Genomic DNA, 23,922 nt, shown 5'->3' with positions numbered 1-23,922 from the left:
AACTGGATTTAACTCCATTCACCACAAATCTTGGGGCCTGGCCATCCAGCCAGTTTTTTTACCCAACGAACAGTAGGCCCATCCAAGCCACGAGCAGCCAGTTTCTCCAGGAGAATGCTAAGAGAAAGGGTGTCTAAGGCTTTCCTAAAGTCCAGGTAGATATCCACAGCCTTCCCCTCATCCACTAAGCGGGTCACCTTGTCACAGAAGGAGATCAGGTTAGTCAAGCAGGACCTGCCTTTCATAAACCCATGCTGACTGGGCCTGATCACCTGGTTGTCCTGTACATGTCACGTGATGGCATTCAAGATGATCTGCTCCATAACTTTCCCTGGTACCGAGGTCAGACTGACAGGCCTGTAGTTCCCTGGATCTTCCTTCTGGCCCTTCTTGTAGATGGGCATCACATTTGCTAACGTCCAGTCAACTGGGACCTCCTCGGTTAGCCAGGACTGCTGATAAATGATGGAAAGTGGCTTGATGAGCACCAGTGCCAGCTCCCTCAGTACCCTTGGGTGGATCCCATCTGGCCCCATAGACTTGTGTGTGTCGAAGTGGTGTAGCAGGTCACTAATCATTTCCCCTTGGATTATGGGGGCTTCATTCTGCTCCCCACCCCTGTCTTCCAGCTCAGGGGGCCGGGTACCCTGAGAACAACTGGTCTTACTGTTAAAGACTGAGGCAAAGAAGGCATTGAGTACCTCAGCCTTTTCCTCATCCTTTGTCACTATGTTTCCCTCCACATCCAATAAAGGATGGAGATTCTCCTTAGCCCTCCTTTTGTTGCTAATGTATTTATAGAAATATTTTTTATTATCTTTTATGGCAGTAGCCAGATTAAGTTCTAGTTGGGCCCTTCTCATTTTCTCCCTGCATAACCTCATGACATCCTTGTAGTCCTCCTGAGTTGCCTGCCCCTTCTTCCAAAGGTCATAAACTCTCTTTTTTTCCCTGAGTTCCCGCCAAAGCTCTCTGTTCAGCCAAGCCGGTCTTCTTCCCTGCCGGCTCGTCTTTTGGCACATGGGGATGGCCTGCTGCTGTGCCTATAAGATTTCCCTCCTTCTTGAAGAATGTCCAGCCTTCCTGGACTCCTTTACCCTTCAGGACTGCCTCCCAAGGGACTCTGTCAACCAGCCTCCTAAACGGGCCAAAGTCTGCCCTCAGGAGGTCCAAGGTAGCAGTTCTGCTAACCCCCCTGCTTACTTCGCCAAGAGTCAAAAACTCTATCGTTTCATGATCACTCTGCCCAAGATGGCCTCCAACCATCACATCACCCACAAGTCCTTCTCTGTTCGCAAACAACGGGTTCAGCAGGGTGCCTTCCCTAGTTGGCTCCCTCACCAGCTGCATCATGAAGTTATCTTCCACAGACTCCAGGAACCTCCTGGACTGTTTCCTCTCCGCTGTATTGTATTTCCAGCAGACATCTGGTAAGTTGAAGTCCTCTATGAGAACAAGGGCTAGTGATTGTGAGACTTCTTCCAGCTGCGTATAGAATATTTTGTCTGCCTCTTCATCCTGGTTGCCCATAGCAGACTCCCACATCTGCCTTGTTGGCCTTCCCCCTGATTCTTACCCATAAACGCTCAATCCTATTGTCACCATCATTAAGCTCTAGACAGTCAAAACACTCCCTAACATACAGAGCTACCCCACCGCCTCTCCTGCCTTGCCCCTCCCTTCTCAAGAGTTTATAGCCATCCATTGCAGCACTCCAGTTGTGCGAGTCATCCTACCATGTTTCCGTGATGGCAACTATATCATAGTTTTCCTGCTGCACAGTGGGTTCCAGCTCCTCCTGTTTGTTACCCATGCTGCATGCACTTCAGCTGAGCTATTGATCCCACCACCTTTTTGGGGGAAGAAGCCCTAATTCCTACGTGACCATTCTCAGGCGCTTCTGTTGTTTCTAACGCATCAATAACCCTTGCATCTTTGCTGTTGCATGGATCTCCATCCCCTACCTCCACTGAGATGGCAGACCAAAGGACGCTAGTGTCCCTCAAACGCTGGCATGCCGCCCCCAGGCTTATCTCTAGCAAGTCTGGTTTGATCCCTTTCCCCCTTCAAAACTGGTTTAAAGCTCTTTCAGTGAGCCCTGCTAACTCCTGTGTAAAGATCCTTTTCCCCTTTTGAGACACGTGTACCCTGTCTGTTGCCAGCAGGGCTGGTGTTGTGTAGACGAACCCATGACCAAAAACCCCAAAATTCTGCCGGTGACACTGGGCTTGGAGCCAGGTATTGATCTGCTGGCTCTTCCTGTATAAAGAAATCTCACAAATCCTTTTGCACTGAAATAACTTTTGCTTAACCTGCATTATATTTGTTCCCTGACTGCACAGCAGGGCAGGTGGGGACCGGCTGCAATGGCAGCAGCACCGTGGGCTTGCTTTAAAAGTCCTCCCGAGGAATTTCTTTCCCTTTTTGTTTGCCACAACTTGGTCTGCGAAGGCCTGTAGTGAGTTATTTAAGAGCAGTGAACGTGTTTTGACTAGTTTTTGTGAGGCACTTGGTGTGTTCTTGAGCACTCGGTAAAAAGTAATAATCGGAGAACGCGCAGGCTCCGTTTCCTTAATGAATGCTGTTCTTTCCCGTGGATTAACCTGCGAGCCGAGTATGTTGCATAATGGCTTTTCTGTTGTGTGGCCCTTTCACATAATAAACACATTGGCCACAGGCTTTGGGAATGCAACTTAAATACTACCCAGGTAGCAACCAAGAGGAAATTGTGCTCATTTTGGTCCTTCTTTTGCTAAATAAATAAATAAATAAAGGGCCTGGTGACCTCTGAGGTTGGGGCTTTGTTGTTGGCAAGTCTGGTACAGAAAGGGTTGTTAGTACAGGCTTGGATTTCTGAGTCAGGCTCCAGTGCTGACGAAGCAGAAATAGTTTGAGGTCTGAAAATACTGCCTGAGTATTTGAAAATAGTTCGTGTGGACACAAAGCTGTTTACAGATCACTCGCTGGCCACGTGCCAGTTTCTCAAGGACAAGGTGGGGGTTTTTTTCCTTTAGAATCACAGATGTACTTGGCAGAGCGTCAGAAGATAAAAATGCTGGAAAGAGTCTTCTGGTTTGAGTCCTCGTTTAATTAAAATACATATAACTTTATGCTAAATGTGTGGTTTGCATCTTGCAAACAAATTGGTAAAATATTTCTTTATTTGCTGTTACCTACAGGGTCCTGGTATAAAACAGGGTCCCCGTTCTTTTTAAGAAAGCCTCCTCTTGTACTCTGTCAGCATATCTGGTGCCGTAGAAGATGCATTGTAGTTTCAGCAGCTGCTGCCTAGTAAATTATGGTTCCCTAGTCCACAAAGGCAAGGAGATGGGACTAACTGGAAGTGGCACTGATGGTGTCTGTAAAGGCTAAAGGAAGGAGAAGCCAACCAGTGTCTGCCCTCAGTAGGAAAAGCAAAAAGCCCTAAAACACACAGTTCCAAGCCCTTCTTTGTTGTGTGTTATAGCACTAGAGGAGTATTGACAGTTGGACTGGAATTTAATTTTGGTTTTTTTATATATACATAAATGTATATTTAAGAGTTCATTAACTTTTCTTCTTTACTGCTAATGTTCTGGAATTTTTTAAAGGTAGCGGATGTGAAATCTTTCATTGTAACCATGTTGAAATAAAACTCACTATGCAGCCTGACTTCCCTGCTCTGCTCGGTTGTATTGTTCCACGGGGATGGTATAAATGAAAATAGTTCTCCTTCTCTTTGCCCCTCATTAATATTAAACTGTCCAATGACAGCTTCAGATCCTCCCCACACAGTATGTTTGTTAGCATCTTGTGGTACAGCTAAACAGAAGGTGGGACTCTCTTGGTGAGGACAGCCGAATGTGGCAGTGTGTGTGTTGGGCTCCTCCTTGTCCAGCGGACTGAATCAGCAACAGCAAACCCCAAACGTATTAAAAAGGGAAATAAAAGCAGTGGAACCAATCATTGTCCTTTTCTCTTCCCCTCCCACCATGTCTTTTGCATTTACAATGAGGTTTTGTACCTTCCAGAATAATTCCCTCATCTCTTTAGTGTACTTGAAATTAAAGAAAAAGTTGATTTTTATTTAATAGCCCTCCTGGTGCTCTCTGGGAGGCTGCTGGATGTTTTGGGATGGTGCCTTGGGCAGCCAGGCCCCCGAAGCAGCGTAGCTGACCGTGTGCTGTCTGTGTCTACTAAATGCCGTCCGGTGAGGAACACCGTCCCCTCACTGCCTGGGGGTGGCCATCGCCTGTTTCTCGAAGCCACTGTTTTTGGCAGCAGACTGAACGCAACAAGGCTGGTAGGGTGTGGATGGGCTTGGTTTTCCTTCTCTTGTGGCATATGACCTCCGACAACGTCCCCCAAGAGAGTGCGGGCTGCTGACAACGCTGTTGGTGCATGGAGGGGCAGGGACTAACTATGGGTTTGATTTTTTTTTTTTCCTATGTTTTTATTTCCCCTCAAAGAAAAGTATGTCTTTTGTGGCACTTCTATGTACCCAATGCTTAAATACTTAAATTCGTCAGGGGCATCTCTCCCTTCTCTTTCAGAAGGTGCATGCCCAGCACCGAGGTGGTTTCTCAGCAGCTTCTCGGCGGCGAGCAGAGTGAAATGGGCCCAGGCTTGCCTGGGTTTGCAGAGGACCTTGATCACAAGGTGTAAATTGCTCCGTTCGGTTGGAAAGCTCAGATTTTGCACGTCCAGGGGTGATGAGTTAAATGTCAGGACGAATTCATTTAAAAAGCAAACAAACAAAGAGAAGCAGCCCCGGGCTCTTTTCATCCAGGCTTACTTCGATGTCACTCTGGAGAAGCGGTCAGGAGACTCTGCCCTTTATCTGCCATCTCTCAGCTAAGGAGGCACCTGCGTTGTTTCGAAGCCCCCGTCCACCCACGCCGGGACCTCGGCGGGTCAGTTTGGGCCACTCTTGGTCCGAGGTGGAAGCAGCGTGTGGTGCGTGACGTCTCTCTGAAGTGGCAGTGGGTGGTTGTGACGGTGGGGTGGTACCTGGCGAGCACAGGGCTCGCTCTGGTGACCTGCGGTGGTCCCCTCCAACCTGATTAATGCCAACCCTGCTGCCAGGCACCCTGTGGCCATGCCACCAAACCAGGCCTGTCTCTCTTTGAGTTGGTGGGCGAGATCCAGCGGAGGGTGTTTGGTGGTGAAAGTGGCTGCTGCGGTGTAAAATGAGAAGTCATCTGTATCTGTAGCCCGTGCCATTTTGTATCTATAAGTATGTGTTCTATCATTTTGGTCTAAATTCTTCTCTTGATGGTCTCCATCTGGCTTGTTTTTAACTATAGTTGCCAGAAAGAAATTGTTGTGCATAAAAGAGACCATTGCAGGGAGTGCGAAGAGACAAATCAGTGTTAGGAGGGGTGGATTTAATGACTGGTAAAGCTGTTAACTTAGGGTGAAGAACTGATCTGAATGGGAGCCGGACACAGCAGATTTTAGCTGATGTTTCCGGAGGAAGCCAAATGTAGTCTGAGCCAACTGTGTCCACATGGGAGGTATGCCTCTACTCTGGTTTCATTCTTTTCTTTTGTTTTAGTTTGGGGTTTTTTTTTTTTGGTGTCTTTCAGTAGTGTCCCAACTAAATTACCTAGGTATGTTTAAAACCAGAAAAAAGTACAAGGAATAATAAGGTTAGAGGCCCTTTCTTTTTGGAGAGGGCTGAAGGTAGAGACTCTATTATAAGAGAAAATGAGTGACGGTGTGTTTAGTGAAGCTCACTAAATCTGGGCATAGCCTGGTGGTGGCTGGAAGGATGGCGTGATGACTTTGAGGATGTTTTCCAGGCTGACGACTCAAGCTCAGGCGTCCCTGTAGAAGAAGCATCGAATCTGGGGGAGGAAGCTCTGAGCAGCCACCTACAGAGCAGCAAAGCTTGATCCAGCAGCCAGCTGATGGCTGGGGTGTCTGGTGAAGGGGCAGCACTCAGCAAGGCATCTCTTTCAAAAACTTCTCAGTGGCCTGAAGTTGAGGCCTTGTGGAAAAACACATCGTAGCCTTGCTGCCAGTGTTGCCAGCGGACCCTAAGTCATCGACCTATCCTGCTCGGGATTTGGGAGGGAGAAGGAAGAGGGAAATCTGTAAGCGCCACTTGATAAGGGAATGTTTTGTGCCATTTGAGCCAGGAAATGTGTAGCCTTGGGGGATCCCACTTGGCTGAATGGACTGGGATTGGCGTGACTGGGTAACGAAGGGCCAGCTATAGTCTTAAACTGCACCACTGGTAGACCTTTTACCCTACCCTTTGCCTGCAACATCCCCCTCTTGTGCCAGCTTTTTTTCATCTATTGTCCGGACAAAAGTCTCGGTGGCTGTGAATTGAAATGGGCATGATCACCAGGCCTCGCTTAGGCAAATCTGTCTAAGGTCCTACGGGGGACTGGTGTTGTTTTCCAGGTGAAGTGACGAGAGAGCTGTCTGCCATTGCAGTTCTCTTCTTGTCCTCTCCCATCAGACAAAAACATCTCCTGCTGATCGGTAGGGCGAGGTGGACCGCTGGGCAGGGTGCTGGGAGTTGGCAGAGACGCCTCCTAACTCTGAGCTCTGCCGTTGACCTGTTGCGATCCTGGGAAAGTTAGATTGTGGCTTTCTGCCATGGTTTTCCCACCATCTTTCCCCCCGCTTTCTTTCCTTTTTCCTATTTAGGCAATGAGCTGTTTGGGAGAAGGAAATGCCTCTGGTAATGTATATCCAGCATCTTTCGGAGTGGGATAGCCACCACAAAACTAGCAATCAAAGTAAAAAATCAGTGCATAGAACTCTCTTTTTCCTTACTAGGGGTAACATCTTTTCACTCTGTCCCTGGAAGTACAGGACTGATAATAACTCTGCATCTTTCATACTTCACAGAATGCAGTACTATGCATAAGTAAATTGTCATTATTGTTTCTTCAATAGACAGCTAGTGAGCGTGTGGATATCTAAAGCAGGATAGTGTATGTTGTTTTCTGTTTTGCTTTCCAGGCATTTGATGTCAAGAGTTAGACAGAGGGAAAACAGAACCCTGTCCTGTCTTTGACTTAAACAGTGGGAGTCTTTAATAGCTTCTGGTTGGTTTGGGTTTAGAAATCATCTAACAGGAAGAAAGAACATTAATGTTGGCCTTTTTTTGTTCTCGTGTGTTTCTTCGGTGATTTGCCAGGCTTTTGTACTGAGGTTGTTTGCTGATTTTTATTCTAGAAGGAGGTTCCATGCCAGATAAACATTATCCCTTTTTTACAAATTTATCTCCATCGCTGGAGCCTATGATTATTTAGCTCACAGAATGCTGTATCAATAGGAACAACGTTATTTTGGCTACAAATACAACTAGGTAGACTTTTTGCTTAAGAACATTTTATATTTTCTTATTTGGTTTTAACTGGGGAGATTGCTTTCACTTTGTACCATTCTGTCTTTTTGCCTGTTAAAAACGCGTGTTCTGTTTCCTCCGCAAGCATTACTCCCATCACTTTTCACAGGATAGGCCTAGGCTTTCTGGGGAGCAGGAAAAAATGTCTTGTAGAGTCCAAGTATTTGCAGTGCAAAGTTGGTTGGTCTGCAACTTCTTGTGTTGGCGAGCGACAAAAAGAGCTGATGGTAAACATGCGTTGGAATAATAAGGTATCATTTATTGCACTGGTGTGTGCAACCTAATAGCAGAGTATTGCTCCATGGCCTATTGCCTCAGGCTGGAAGGAGTTTAGAGTCAACTAAATGAGAAGCAAATTGAAAACTTAATTTTGGCATGGAGGCATTGTACAGCACTACTAGGAGGTGGCACCGTGGTGAGTTTTCACTTGATAGCCTGTTTAAATCTAGCTTGCTGCTTCTGTGGATGTTGTAGCAACTGAAATTTGAATTAGTAGATTATTTTTTTTTTCAACTTAGTTGCTCTTCTTTCCACAACTGTCAGCATAGGATACTGAGAGGTTGGAGAAGTTTTCCAGAGACTTAATTGTGTACAGTACACAGGATAATCCAAGCTTGCAAGTCATGAGTCACACATATTGCCTTCCTTCCTTAATGTGTGATGTTGCCCCATATTCTACTTCCATGCCATTTAGCTGGGGAGCAAGCTTCCAGAAACTGTCCCCCAAAAGGCATGTTAATACACAGGCCGGAAACGGTGTTAGTAGGAGAATTACATTGCTGTGGAATACATATCTTGGATAATTTGGGGGAGGTAGGAGGTAAATGAGCTGATAATATTTCTTTTGCATTTAATTTGCATAGTTCTTTGATAACATTAAGGCATCTTAGGGAAAAAAAGCACCATGAAAAACAGCACATAACACCACTTGCCTTTGAACCTTTCCAAAACAAAAATTTTACAGTACTAATGTGTGCAGAGGAAGAAAGAGGCAAGAAGTAGGTGTATTAACTGACTTGGCGAGTGTGGGTAGGCTTGAAATTTATGATGTTCTGCAGATCTTGGCAGTCTACCAAGGATTCCCCTTGTCCCCTCTGCTTTTCAACATGCATAAAGCCCACCAAGATGAGAAATAAACAGCATATTGCTATCAGACATGACTGGGAATATGCTTAAGTAGTGGATTCAGTTTAAGATCCAGTTAAATGCTGCAGTGTTGCTGAGTTGATGAGAAGAGCTGTAATTTAAATCCCTCCATATGTAAATGTAAATGAACTTTCTGTCATCCACATGAGAAGAAACAGGACAAGAGTTGGGGTCAGCAGGCTCAACTCCATTGACTTGCTCATCCCAACAGGCCATTTAAAAATAGAATGGTGCAGTAGCAGTCTTAAGAATATTCTTACGTTGCTTCCTTGGTAGGATAAACAAGTGCTTTAATATGAATAGATTCATGAAAAGAGGGAAAGAAAGGCGGGGAGGGTGCGTAAGACATGACAAGTAGCTTGGAGATTTTGGTCGATAAAATCTCAACATGGTCTAAATGAAGGGAATGTGTTGGTGGGCTTTTTTCCATGGGGCTGGGAGCCGGGCTCAGCTGACAGTGCCGATGTTTTGTTGTGGCCCCCAGCCTGAGACCTGGTAAGGGGCAAACTCTTGCTCCTGGGATGATGTAGCCTTTACTACCTGTTGCTGCTACTATGCAGTGTGACCTCTGCAGCCTCCTCAGTCTGTTGTCTCTGGAGACGGTCATCTTATGCTTAACAAGATGCATCTAGGTTGCGGTCTTCTTCATTGCATATTTCATATCCATACTTAACTTTTGGCTAGGGGACAGTTATCCTGTGATCCCCAGCCTCTCATATTTGGTATCTAGCAATATTTTAAGAAACTGCTGTTTTCAGTTAATGTGGGTCGTGTTTTGCAATCTCATGGCGTTTTTCAGATACTCGGATGGTAATTGCCGGCAATTTGCTGGGAGAAAGAAAGCTGCAAGAACCTCTGCTGTGCCCTGGGGATGAGGGAGCCCCGGTCACCCCGAGAGGCCACAACTCCAGACAGCACTAAAGCAGGGGCCTCATTCTGCAAGAAAAATGCTGTCCCGCCGGAGTGTTAGCCAGTGGTGTTGCTGAGATGGTGTCTGGATGGGGCCTTAATGGTTACCACATTTATGAAGTGCCCTGGGAGTTGAATTTGAATAAATTTTAATCCCAGGAGATTGAGTTCAGAGGGTTTCTCCCATCTACGACTTCTGTAGTTCTTTCGTCGCGATCAACCACTTTGAGATTTTGTTATTATTTTTAATGCAGGCACATTTTTCCAAAGCAAAAGCTGTCTATGAAAATCTGAAGATTGATTTCCGAAACAGGAATGCTTAGCCTTTTCATGTTGCAAGCAAAATTATACCAGCATGCTAATAGTTTGACAAGTCTGTTCTTGAGCGGAGCTGTTAAGCAGATAAACAAACAAACAAAAACTCTGCTCATGCTTATATGTTGTGCTTGCGATGTTTGCTTTTTCCCTCCCTCTAAAAATGTTTTTAGTGAAAAGAATGTGGCTTCAAAATGCCCTTTTACTTTTCTCATCTAAATCAATGTCATGCAGCACCCCCCTCTCCCCCCATATATGTTGTAGATGCTTAGAATATGAATGCTCCATACATTATGAAAAGGGTATTTGGAGTAATTTTTAACAATATTCTGAAATGACCAGGGTTTAAATTTGGCCTGGGATACTGAGCAGCCCACACTTCCCACAGTCTGTAGTTCCCTTGCTTTCCAGTCCCTTAGGAGGGTTACGGGAGAAGCTTTTCCCATCCCTGCTGCAGAAACAGCAGAGCGGAACGCGAGCAATCGCTGCGCTCTGCTGTAGCTGCCGTGGCCCAGGTTCTCGTAGGGACTAGTGGAGGCACCAGCAGGATCCCGTAAAGCTGCAGGGAAGGACGGTTGGGCTGGTGCACATTAGTCATCCCGAGTGGGCCAGTCTCACAGGGAGGCATGTTGTCTTGAGAAAAGCTGTGAAGCTGAGCCCTGGGAAATTTCAGGCTTCTCTATGGAAATAGCAAGCCCACCAGTAGTTCGTGGATTTAAAAAGACTAATGGAACAAACGTTCCATAAAATATGTGGCATCCTGTGGATGTCTTGCTACTTCGCTCTTCCGTGTGCCACTTTTTCTGCTTGGAGTATGTTCTGCCACCATTTTAGCATCCCCGCTTTGCTGCAGAATGAATGGTGAACCATATTTCACTGTTTTTTAAAAAGTTTCTTCTTCGTCAGTCCTTCTTAGTGCTGTGAGCTTTTTTCCTTGAGATGTCCTTGTTCCTCTCTTATCTTTAGCATATTCTTTTTGTACCTCAAACTGTGCTTCCCAATGTCCTTGGGCCTTTTAGTTCCTTCCACAGAGCTGGGAAAATAAGGGCAGAGCTGAGAGGAGGCATTTTTGCACCTCAGTGTAAAACATTTTCCCCTCCTCCCTTGGTGGGATGGTAAGTCTTGAGGAGAAGCCCACAGGCTTTTGTCATTAGGCAGAGGTCCAGGGTGGGAAACTGGAGTTGCATCTCTCCTGGGCTTGCTGAAAGGCTTTGGTTCAAGAAGTAGTAAGGTCAAGATGAGGTCAATCTTGGCCACTGCACACATGTTACGACCCTAACTTTGTTTCAAAATCGAAACCAGCTTGAGACCAAGCTGTAAAAAGAAATGCATGCAATAAAGAGAGTTTACAGAGCCAGCAGAAGCCCGAGTACAGTAATTTATTTATAGAAAGCACGTGGAATGGTTAATAAGGGGAGAGCACAGCACAATAAGAGTTGTTAAAGAAAGCGGAGGCTGTGAATTCTGCAGCATTTCGTCCTTTCTCATGCACCAGCAATGCCTGGCCGTTACCTCCATGAAGGGCATCATAAGGTGTGAAGGGGTCAAGATTTCTCCAAAGAGACTAGTGGTTTGGGGTGCTTCAGTTCTAGGGTGCCAGTCTCGAAAGAATCTGGAAAGAGATTAAGAAGTTAGTCCAGGAAAAAAAAAAAACTATTGATTTCCATCAGCTATAGTGGTTGCTATGTATAGGTTTCTGCCTAGGAAAGTTAGAAGTTGGTGATGAGAAAGGTAAAGGAACTGTGACTTTAGTGATACGCTTTGTTGTGGTTTTTATCATTATTTGTGATAAAAGTGAAGAAGTGTAGTGGGCATAACTCTTGTTGAAGAGCTTGACTGATTCAGAGAAGAGCCTTTGGGATAATGCTTGGGAGAGGCGTTAGGAGACCAGGCTGTTCGACTGGAAGTCTTGGGGCAGACTGCAGGGTGTTAAGTGGAGAGCTGGAAAATACCAATACTAGGACCATTTCTAAGTGCCTGTTCAGAAAAAAAAATAGACAACAGCTAATTGATATGGCCCCACCTCGTGGAAAGATACACTGGAGAGAAAAGGGGTTTTGTCAGAAGTCAGCCGAGGCGAGTTACAGCCCACGGTGGCTGGAGAGGCGGTGGGGCTGCCTGCCTCCCCCCCAGCCCTGCGATCTGCCTCCCGCCAGCTCCGGCTCTGCTCTGACTGCGGAGCAAACCACTTTAATTTCCTGATCTGCAATCCCCCGCCCCACCCCGCAGTTTGCTTTTTCTCGGCTAACTTTCTGCCATTTTAGTGATCTCAATCAGCTTATCATATGATCCGAGGAGTGCCAGAAGGAGCTCAGGGCTCCCGGGAGAAATGTGTGACAGGAGGCTGGAGGGAGGCAGGGGAAGGAAGGGTAGGAGCTCCCTGCTGCAGGAGCTGGGATCTATTAATTCAGCTCCAGCTGTACTGAGAAACCATACCCTTATGGTGGCGTAGCTGAAGGGAGACGACGTCTTGTTCTTGTCTAGCTATCGTGAGACAGGCAAAGAGAGCGATTGCAGGTCTTCTTCTGCATCACTTGAAGAAACCACTTTTTTTTTACTAGTGAAGACCAAAACAAAGAGAAATGTCCTTTTGCAACCCCCTAAGCATGCTTGTGTTTACCTAGTAATATGTCATCCAGGTACCAGGCACTGGTGCATAGACAAAAAATATGCAATATGTGGAGTTTAACTGTTCTGGCATGTTAATAAACTATCATTACTGACTATGAGCTTTGCTAAAGTAAAAAGAAGGGAAGCTGTGAATGTAATCCGTCTGTGCTTAATCTTGATAATCATCCTTTTAATGTGGAGAAAAAGAAATGGAGTCTAAGATTTGTATAAGAACATTTTAAAAAGAAACTTTTTTTCTTTTAGCCATCTAGAGTATTTGTTGTTTTTTAATATGAAGCATCAGAAGAGTCCAGCACAGCTGGGGCAAAACCCAGCAGCTGGAGCTCTGGTCTGAATGTTTTGCTCTGTGTGTGCTGAAGGGATGGGTGAGATGCCGGTGCTGACGGTTCTCTCTTTTTTTTCAGGGTCGGCATGTCAAAACAGGTCAGCTGGCAGCCATCAAAGTCATGGACGTTACTGAGGTGAGTAGAGGAACATTCTGCTTTATTAGCAATATGGGTAAAATTTAATAATGAGAGCTGGCATATGTCTTACCTCGTATTTCTGTTGAAGGGCATGGTCCTTGCTTGTGAACGTTTGCTTTCTGTTTGCAGGACCTGACCTCTTGAGCCCATCTGCCCTTTATGAGATTTCTGGGCCCTTGTGTGCAGGGGCCTCTGGCCTTCACAAACTGCTTTGGCTGGTCCCAGGGTGTATGAGCACATGTAGCACTCCCTTTTCAGAAACTTCTCAGAAGAGGGGAAAAAAAGTCAGATGCCCTGCTTCTCATTTTTTTCTCTTAAGTGTAGCATCTTGCTTTTACTGAAAAAGAAGGCGACTAGGCTGCTTGACGTAGAGGGCACTAGTTTCCCTGGTACATTTGCAGCCTACAAAGGGTATACGTTTATTCAAAGGAATGGGTCCAATAAAGTTCCAAGAAGCCTGAAAGCAGAAACATCTGCAGGAACATTATGCAGATTGCTGGCAGAATTCAGCATTGTAAAGTAGTAGTTGTAACTGACCCAGGGGGATTTACTGTGGAGCTTTAGATGGGAAAGATGGGAAATTAGCCCAGCCAAAGAAATAAAAAAATATATGCCTATATTTGAATCCTTAGATGTCTTGCAGTTTATGCTGTTCAAAAAGCAATCAGTTTAAATTAAGTCTTCAAAACAGATCAGGAAAAGCATGGGTTTTCCCCTGTTGATTCCATTTGTATTTTATAGAGTTACATCCACAAATTAACAAAACAGCTTCAGATTTAAAATCAAATGAGATCCTCCTGTGTGATATCTGCAACGCTTGACTGATATTGCACTTCTGAAGAGAGGTTATGCCTCTTCGAACCAAGCGTCTTTGTTTTTCTGAACTCCTCAATTTTATATAGGTATTAGGGGAAAAATTATGTTAATGCATGTACATTGTACAGAGCAGGGGGTCCTTGGCAAGCTGGTTCTATTAAACAAAACTCCTACAAGGGTGTTGCTGCAAAATGGTTTATATTTTTATGTGTGCGTATAAGTGCCAACAAGTAAAAATGGCCTTGGACACAAGCTCCTAGGCGAGTGGCTGGGGTGTAATGGGTAAACAGGCAGGAGAGGGAGGAAAACAAGGCAGGGTTAGGTCGACTGATAGGACTTCAGTCATATCTCGGAATCTCCTTGTGATCGATGGGCAGTGTGACTGCCACTCTCTAACTTAAGCTGTTGTGTCTGCCAAAAGCTAGACATTCTTGCTTTGTAAGATGGCCTGATAAAAATCAATTTTCAGCTAGAGATTTTCAAAGGCTGCCTTCACGAGGAGGCAGTGCTTTTTTGCTGCAGTTAACAAGCAGACAAACCAGAGAAGAATGAAGGTGCATTGACACACAGTGAATGTTCTTTGCACAGCAAACCTTTCCATTTGTGCAGCAGTTTTTCACAGGACAGCTTGCTGGACTGTGCATGGTGAAGGCTTCTTCCATAACATTAAGATTGGCTGTACTGCACACTCCCTCTGTTTTTAATAGCATATATTAATCACAAACAGTTGTAATGGAGAGGTTGCACAGCATAAGGAAAACAATTGAAAAATGCTGTCTATAGTATGGCTGAGCTCATGTTGCGGGAGATGGCTTATGTTTTGAAACTTTCAGTGATTTTTGGCTGGTTTTGAAAAGCTAGTTGTATATTGGCACTGTCTATCTTTTATCTCACGAGCTCATGCTTTTTTAGGGGATTAAGGGCAGTCAGAGGAAGGAGTTTGGAGATGTTAGCCCCATGCAGCTTAAAAGTGTTGTTCCTACCATTGGACCTCATGTGTTTTCGCTTCGAAGTAATTAGCCTGCGGAGGCTAAAAAAGTGGTGTAAATTCTTCCAAGTTGTGCTAAGTCAGCTCCACTTTTTACCACCAGGCATGGGTGATAACATTGCATGTACCATTTTCTTAGTGGCAGATGTGGCCGTAGGTTATTCCCGTCCACTCTTGCTCGCTGGTTCCTTGCCTGTTTCCCAACACTTGTGCCGGCACAACTGCCCTGGGGCCAGATGGTGACCTGGATCAGTGAACAGGCCCCAGTTCCAGGTTAAAAATACCCTCACTCCTCTCTTTCTCCTGGTTATTTATAACCTGGATTGGTTTGTTGATCTAGTTTAGCGCATGACATTACAAACAGTTGTGCCGTCGCTATGAAGAAGGTGGCATGAGACTGGAAAACAGCCGCCGACGGCCATGGGGGAGAAGGGGCATAGCTCAAATGGACATTGCTGTCAGAGATGGCCGAATCATCAAGCCATGGCTTCAGTTCCGCAAGGGATGGTTTCATGAACGCCTCCTTTTGCTGGTGGATCGTGCAGCTCCATCCTGGTTCTAGCTCACCACAGCTTATGGGGATGGTGGGAGGAGAGAACGTGGGGACAGAAGGGGCAGTGACTGCCACCCTCAGCACTGCCCCAAAAGAAATGCTGAAGGAACCACAGCCTCAACTTTACCTTCTCCGCCTGCTTCAAGAGCTACAGTTAGATGAGCTACTCTTGTAGGCTAATGGTAACACTAACTGTGTCCGTGCCTATGGGGAAAGAGGCTTGAGTGGAAACTTCCACAAAACTGAAATTGTGAGGTTTTTGATGAGCGGCTACTGAAGCTCTAGGTGATTTGTGCCTCTGTGTGTGTTTTACTGGCAGTATTATGCCTTTCTGCTTAAATATAAGCAGTGCTGTGGAGGATATCTGTTTGTCTAACCTGCGTTGAGAACAGACACAAGACTTTGTTTCTTCTGGGATATCTCTGATCCACTGCTTGCTTTGCCAAATGCTTAACAAATTAGAAAGCCTAATGTGTTGGCACGCGATGTGGGCACACCCCAAATTTTCAGTTTTCAAGGCCCTAATTCTGCAATTCGAACATTGCTCAGGATCAGCGAGGTTACATCAGTTCTGGGCTGTAAAGCTTTGATCACCCGAACAGGAGGGATGTCAAAGTCAGTGAAGGCTTTCCTTAAAAAGTTTGGGTTGGCATGAAGAAAACGAGGTAGTATAATTGCCGACTAGAGACGTTGGAAGAAACATTACAGCTCTGTAATGTACATGGCGCTGTGGAAATGCTCTTCATCCTTCTCAGCTTTTCTTGTGGTTTTCTCTTCAGATTTTAATTTTGAAAAGAATGGTGGTAAGGATGAGAAAAGAGGAGGTGGGCTGAAGATATCAGCTTGATCTTTGAATATATTATGACTAGTTAGTACTGCTGCCTGAAACGTTGGGGGGGTGTTGATGTGCATAAAACTTTCCTGTCTCTTCCACTTTCCTCCTCTCTAAACAAATTAAGAAAAGATCTAGAAGATTTTGTGGATCTTTATAGATCTTGAAATCTACAGCACTAAAGCAAGCACTAAAGGATCTGTAAGATGTAAAGATCTGTAAGTCTTGCTACAGAATGGTGCATATGTACGTCCTATTTTCACTTTCAGGGGGCGAAGCTGGAGCGCATGTAGGGTGAAAAAATTTCACTGGAGAATAGAACAAATAAAAACAAAACCCCACCAGTCCTCAGCAATTAAAAGCTATTCTGTTGTTGGAATGAGCCCAATGACCGTAAAAGGGGAACAATACGAGCTATCAGCATATACATGCTTTAAAAATTATTTTCCAAAATGTACATATGTAGGATGAATCTCAGGCTGCACACATGTTGTGGGGGGAGGTGTTCTTTGAGAGATTCCTCTAGCCTGTCTTTAACCTTTTTATTGTAGGATCTCTGTTCCTTTTGGGGCATTGTTTTGGAGAAGGTGGTGTTCAGTCCATGTTGACCCCTTCCACTCACTGACCATGCTGTTAGGTTTCCATGAGCTCCTTGGTGCCTACTGGTGTGCAGCACTGTAGCATACCAAGTGAGCCATGACTGATGTTGTCAGATGCAACACAAGTATACTGTAAGATTTGGCAGTCACCGTTTAGTTAGAAGAATCCATTTTCTTGTGAAGCAAATAACATTTAAAACCTTAGCAAAGCTTATTTGGCAAATCTGTCTGCATCTAAGCTGTTAACTTGCATTACACCCTAAACAGATGGCTTGACTCTGCTTAACTCTTTTGGAGGTTTTCTTTGCAGCTGCATGGTTGTTTCCAGTGTCACTCCTGTGTTCCCCTTCCAGCGATGCTTTTCTCTTTGAAAGGTTTAGTAACTGATCTTGATGGAAAAACATAATCGCTTCTTTTCTGTTTGTTATAACCCCTGACGCTGCTGCTTCTTCCTCCTACCTCTTCCCACACACACTCTTGGCATCCCTTGGGAAAGTTTTCCGCATGCCTTTTTAATAGCAGCATTTCTCAGCTCTTGTGCCCAGTGTTTCATGACTTGTCCAGTCTAGTCTGTGTAAAATTATGCTAAGTAAACAACTGGATACTGTATCCTGCTGATTTATGAAAGAAGCTGGATTGCTTTTAGTGCTTGCCTGTCTTGCCCTTTCTGTATGTACTCTGCAGAAAAATTAACAACCCCAAACCAAAACCTCCAGGCCTGCAGAGAAACGTGGCACATCTCCCGTACCTAGGCAGGAAAGGTTACCCGAATTATTCATGGCCATCTTTCCGACTCTGCTGACTGCTTTTTTCTGTTGCAGTAGGCAAGTCACTTTGATTCTTGTGAGTCTGTATCTTATGGCCTATGTGGTGTTATAAACTGCGATCATGTGGATGATCTATCCGTCGTCTGTAAGACATCCCAAAAGCAGTCTGTAGAAAGACTGCAGATAAATAAAAATGTGTGTGTGTTCCCACACATGCAGGCAGACAAAATGAGGGGAAAAGAAAAATACAAAACACCAGAAGTTTGCCCTAACTTTTATGTGCTTTTTCTTTTTCTCATGAAAATCCAAAGACAGTCTGTGGATTTTGATCTGTTTGGAGGGAAAAAAATTAAAAAGTTGATGCCTCACTCTAGAATACTGGGAAATGCAGATCCTCACTGCACTGTGCAAACAAAACTGAGCCAAGCCAGTCTCGAGAAGCTGAAGATGGGCTGGCCTTTTAGTGTGGAGACATGAATGCACTACTTCACCTGGCTTTACCTGGCTTAGTGCAGCTGCCTGATGAAGGACTTACATACCAGTCCATGGCTGTACTTACTGCGAAGTTAGCCAAAGCAGACCTGAAGCCAGTAGAGTTACCAAAAGCCTTTGCCATGTCCCTTCCTCTTGATGTGAATTGGGGAAGATGGATCAGGGACCTAAAAATCCAGATTGTTCCCATGGGGAGTACTGGCACCCTGCTTGCTTGTCCCTCAAATGTGAGGTTGCTTACTACTAGTCTGTACAAAATTTTGTAGTCTTTCGTTAAACAATTACCTGGCAAAACAAAGAATCGTTCCGTGGAAAAGAAATAAATAGGAAAGGTATTTACAGTGTGGACTGCTGTCCGGTCTCTTCTGAAGCTGATTAACCTCTGATCTCTTCCAGGTATTAGGTCAAAAACAAAGAAAAAAGAAAAAAAGGCTGCTAGGAACTTTCTATTACAGTTCAGGGGAAAACAGCTGGACAGAGTGGTCCCTTGAGCTGTAACGTCTGGTTTGGGAGGAGGTCAAAAAGAGCTGCAATAGCCTTGCAGCCAGCAGGGCAGCCTTTTTTGAGCTGCAGAGCATTTGTATAATTGACTGTTTCCCTCCTTAATTTGAGATTCTGCACCTACCTCCGTTGCATGCCCTTGCCCAGCAGCCTGGCACAGTTCCTCCCCAGGCTTTACTGTGTTCCCGATGCTGGGAGGCTCAGCCCTGCAGTGCTGGCTGGTGTGGGACCGGGCTCTGCTGCAGCCCCCATCAGCTCTGCTGCCTGTTTTTCTGCAAGACCCCCGTTCGGGTCGGGCAGAGGTGGTCCTGTCCGTCTTCAGGGTGAGGGCTGTGCATAGGGCCTTGCAGGGGGGCTCACGGTGTCAGACATGTCGCAAGACCCCTGTTCTTGGGTGGCAGAGCAGTGCTTAGCCTGCCAGCTCATAGTCCTCAAAGAGTAGAGCGACATTTAACTCTGGAGAGCCTTTTGTCCTTACAGCCATACAAGGAGCAGTGACTTTATCGCCCAGCAAGGAAAATACATCTAACACCCGGCCTGAGTCAGATCTGCGATTTTTGGATGTGATTCAAGAAACTTTCCTGGAGCAGTGCTGGCACCAGTTTGGATAAAGGGCAAACTTTCACTCTTATCCAAGTCCTGGGGGTGGTTAGCAAGACTGTCAGGCTGGAAAAGCTTATTTGGGAAGGGGAGGATGTCAGGTTTGGTGCGGCTGCAAGAGGGAGGTTGAATAGGGAGCTCCACGTGCGGTTTGAGGTCAGGGCAGAAAGTCGTGGCTGTTACCAAGCGGCTTTGGAAATAATATGCGATATGGATTGACTGGAGAGAGCTGGTGTCAAGCACCACAGCTCTGTGTTGCTATGTCCCAGCAAAGAGCAACTTCATGCTGATACTGTGTGGTTGGGGGAAAATTGGCAACGAGGAGAGAAAAAAAGAGATGTAAAACATTCATACATCCTTGTTTCTCTGTCTGCTTTTTTCAGCATATGGTTTCTTCTTAGTGCAGGATTTCCACCTGAATGGAAGACTGTTTGCATGCACAGCCTATTGTCAGTTGTCCTTGCGGGTATAGCTCTCTATATATTTTAACATGCTTGTTTTGGAACCTGACTGTTTCAAGGCTTGAAGAAACAGATGTTTTCCTTTTGCCATGAAGATCCTTGAGGGCACCATTGCTGCTTCACCAGCATCTATTATCTGTCAACAGCAAAAGAGCTTTGACTGTGAAGGCTTCGTGATGCTCGTTTAGTAGTATTCCTGTTGCATGGCTTTTCAGCTGAGGCCAGGAGATGGCTTCATACTCAAGGCTGATCGTGGATCACTGTGTTAAGAAAGTGCAAAGAAAGCTGTGTTGCCTCTGCCTTCTCCTCATCTCTGTGCTTGTGCTGGGTCTGATGGGCAACATTTTTTTCCTGTTTAGCAGAAAATGTTTTGCCAGTGCTCTGTAAATTGTAATGCAGTTTAGATTACACAAGCTGAATTTACGGCCACATAAAGGGAACTTTGCTGTAGTTTGGAGTGCAGAAGGATGTCCTTGTTTTAGGGAGGCGGCTTTAAAATTTTACCTACCTGGCTGTAAGAGAACCAGGTAACACTCCACTGTAGCACAACAGATGATGCTCAGGATATGCTCCTCAGCTGTGGCCCTGAGATCTGTTACTGCTCGTCAGTATGCGAGAGCACATGTTTAGTACTGGAGCATAATGGAAACTAGAAGGCTGTGTAGGCTATACCTGACTTCCATTGGTGGAAGGACAGGATTGCATATTAAGAAGATCTCTCTGCAAGTCTTGAGCTCTTTGGACAAGTCTGGACTTTTTCTTTAAAAATTTCTTTCCTTTGGTCTGATGGTGCAACTGCATTGACACACTCAGAAGGAAAGGATAAGTCATCTAGGCGAGCTACTGAACGTCTGTTACCATTGTTGTGATGAGTAAGACAGGTGCTTGAATTCCAGCTTTTGGGCATTGTTTATCAGTCCAAATGGGCAATAGTTATGGATTTAACTGTAATCCTGTGCCTATTTTTCTTCAGTCCTTAGACTTGGTACCTGCAGTCATCTGGAGGCCTGCTGTTAGCATTGACTAGGAAGTCACTAATGACAATGTGGTTTCATATGTATATGAATGACTGCGAGCGTCTTTAGGGAAATCTGCACTCAATACTAGCAGTGGTGAAGGCTCAGTGTGGGTAGTGTGCTGATGCTTTCACAATCGTGATATTTAACCTACTGGTCATAGCTGCACCGACGCAAATTTGAGCAATAATAGCCGGCGCAAGTTCTAGTGATGGAGCATTTCTTCTGAGCTGAGCGGAGTGTTTGTGCCTTCCTGAGTGCTGAGCTCTGTGTTTTCAAGCTGTCTGAGGAGATGGGAGTTCTCTTGGGAAACATAAATGTTTGTGTGCAGGTAATAGCAAAAAGTATGGGGCTGTATTTTGTATCATTTCTGTCGGACACAGAGCACAGCTCAATTTACCCCTGGTGAATCAGACATACCATCTACTCAAGGAAAACAAGGCAACCCTGTCAATACAGTGTTAGAGCATGTGTGCTCTTGCCACTTTGGGCAGAGTAAAACCAACGAGGATTGTGACAGAGCATTGTGCTTTCATTTTAGCAAGTATCTAGGCTGAACCCAGGTCTGCGGTTGTATTCCTCCTGCCTGAAGAGGCAAGCAAGAGATCCCAGGTCCAGTATGAGCTGCTGTCTTTCAGAGGTGCACTTTAAAATCTGGCTCGGGCATTAGGATCAAAGACAGGAGAATTAATTTTCTGTTTATGTTAAAGGGGATATATCTGCTTGAAATGTAATCATTCTTAACTGTGTTTAATTGTAGTTTCATAAACCGCACCTGCCTGTGGGCTACTCCTGTTTTTGCTGCAACATTCCATATTTTTATCTTGACTTCCTAAGGAAATGAGGCTTCTTGGTGATAGTGCATGTGTCCTGCCTTCTTTTCCACCAAATACCTTTTGGATCTGCTGGCAAACTTTGGCCAAGTTTAATGAGGAGGAGAAATTCCAAAGATACAAAGTCCCGACAAGTTATGTGCAAACTGGCAGGCTGCAGAGAAGGGAGAGGCTGAAATTTATAGCCTCTGCTTTGGGAATGGTAGGCAGACCTTAGCCACTGTCCGTTATCAATCAGCTGGCCACTGTTTTGCAGTAAATGAGGAGGGGGAAGTAGATTAGTCTGTTTTTTGGTTTTGGTTTGTTTTTTTTGTTTAAAGAAAAAGTTCTGATGCTTGACTTTCAAGTGAGTGCTGCAGCTATAGGAATGTGTGCAGGGTAGCACATGCAAACTACTTCTAAGCATTTTAAAATCTCCCTCTGGTTCTTTCTTTAGTTTACAGGTCCACAAATAGTATTGTACATTTGAGATTATCCTGCGTGATCTCTCTCCGCCTGTTTCTCTTTCTTAAGATGTGCGTATGTCTATATAAATATAAAATAACAACGTTATTTGCCAACATTTAATGAGACAAAAATGTTTGCTCTAAGTCCCTCGACAGTGCTCCTTTTGCAACACGCAGCTTGAGTGATTGCATAGGGAGTTGTTGGCTAAAATACAGTCTTAAAGCCCAGCTCCTAAATCTAGAGATTATGGCCGCAAGTGCTAATGCTCAAGGACTTGGGAATTCATTGTACTCTAAGCTGACTTGTAACCACGACGAACACTCCCCTTGTGCCTAACAGGAAAGCGTTCTTCTCCCCCTGTGCCCAATCTGTTAAATATGCAATGGGAAGCACACGGCTGAGCTAAAAGAGCCTTGAAGATGCTGTGCAAACTAGTGCAGTTGATCAGTGTAGAAGATGCTGCCTGTCTCCTGAGCGTAGAAGCGTCTCAAGTCCTTTCCAGCAAGGGGCCTGTGTACATTCCTCTAGATAGGTTTAATCCAAAAGGGATTAAAGCCCACTGAACGTGCTTTGCGTAGCCTCTCTGGAAGAGAACATTTTCTACCGCTAAATAAAAGTGCAAAGGTGGTGTCATTAAATTGCAAAGATTGGTGCTTCATAATAAGCACAGTTTAGTTTTGCTCTCCTGTCCTTTCTGTCTCTCTTAGTAAGACCCTGCTTCAAGCATGATTAGGCAGATGGGAGTCTGGCCAAGGAGGCATCTTCTTGTTCTGATGATTGCCTGTTGGTTTTTTTCATGTCAGGCTTTATTTCTCAAATGTTTTGATCTGAAAGGTGTGTCTGTGAGAAGCGAGCGAGTTAGCAGCAGAAGCAGCTACTGTTCCTGTGTGGAGGGCAAGCACATTGGTGTTTTGCCTCGTGTCCACCAGGTAAAACGGTAGTTTCTTTACCCAGCACATCACTGGTGCAAAAGGCGTGGTGAGAATTCAACAGCCTGCTCGTTTTTGCACCTAGTTCTGCAGAATGGTGGGGGCCTTCACAAGTGTCCCTCTCTCTGCCTAGTGGAGGGGTCAGTTCCAGAAATGAACTTTCAGTTTTTTGCGTGTCAGTTGGTGTATGAGGTGTTTCTGCAGTGTTTCACCAGAGCAGGGATATTTTCCACTGTAGCTCCTTCTCCCTGAACTGAATTTTAGTGTTTGATTCTAGCGCTGGTAAGAACTAAGTGGAAATCTTAGTGTAAATGCAGCAGCCCACAGACCTTCAGATAGCTGTTACCGGCCTGGCAAAACACCTTGGCTCTGCGTCCAAGAGCAAGAAAGGAGAGTGTCCATGATTCCTGAAAATCATTTTCTTATGTGGAATATTTTACCGAATGGAAATGTAATTGGACAGAGAGACCACAGGCAGCAGGGAGAGCGAGCATCCCTGTGGCTGGCTGCTTGGCTCCCCTTGCACTAACCTGTCCTCCCGGCTAGGGCTGCGGGCGGCCAGGCAGCCGTGAGTCACTGCTGTGGAAACAGTGATGCAAAGGCAGCACCATTAAGGAGGGTTTTATTTGTCTCTTGCATATTTTACCTCGGCAGCCTTTTCTCTAGCATTTATTGGCGTTTCCTCTCTTTGAGCCTGGGAGACAAACCCGTTTTTATAAATGAGTTAGTTGTTTTTCACGCTGAATTTTTCTTTTTGCTTCTCTGGCTATGCCCTTTTGCAACAATTTGTTTAAATGTAAAGCCTTGAGTCAATTATAAAATGATAGAGTTGCACTGATTTATAGATCAGAGGGGGCTCCATCGTCAAACAAGTCTCCACTCAAATTTGAGTCCCCGAGGGTGATGTTGGTTTCTGTCTCGGAATTGCTGCTTCTCCTCAATTCTGGTTAAAAGAGTTTGGGAAATGTACCTAGCCTAGTCTTGAATTGCAACACCAATTGTTAGAGTTTGCGTTGTTCTTGTAAAAATGGATGGATCAGCACATAAATGCAAACTTGTTCTCTTTCCCATGCCTACAAATGTAAACAAACAAATAAACACGCATGTAAATTCAGGAAAGGAGTTCTCCCACTGGCAGGAAAGAAAAGAGGTGGCATCCTGTTGTGATAGCAGTGCTTCTTCATGATATAGGTGTCTACAGGTTTTCCCTATTTTCTATTTACTTCTCCCTTGAGATGTGGTTTTACAGTACAGCAAAGCCAATTTGATGTCTGG

At 45.1% G+C, this 23,922-nt stretch overlaps 1 protein-coding gene across 1 annotated transcript in view; it reads left to right on the top strand.

Moving 5' to 3' along the window:
- Positions 1-23,922, top strand: part of MAP4K4 (mitogen-activated protein kinase kinase kinase kinase 4) — a 168,600-nt gene that overhangs the window by 66,028 nt on the left and 78,650 nt on the right. The window contains exon 2 of the mRNA XM_010575718.1: positions 12,754-12,810. Within this exon, the coding sequence (XP_010574020.1) occupies positions 12,796-12,810 (15 nt within the window). The 5' untranslated portion in view covers positions 12,754-12,795. The remainder of the gene's footprint in view (positions 1-12,753; positions 12,811-23,922) is intronic.

This window comes from Haliaeetus leucocephalus, unplaced genomic scaffold, assembly GCF_000737465.1.
Source record: "Haliaeetus leucocephalus isolate CR32 unplaced genomic scaffold, Haliaeetus_leucocephalus-4.0 Scaffold495, whole genome shotgun sequence".
Classification (NCBI taxonomy): domain Eukaryota; kingdom Metazoa; phylum Chordata; class Aves; order Accipitriformes; family Accipitridae; genus Haliaeetus; species Haliaeetus leucocephalus.
This window is presented reverse-complemented; position numbering and strand designations above follow the sequence as displayed.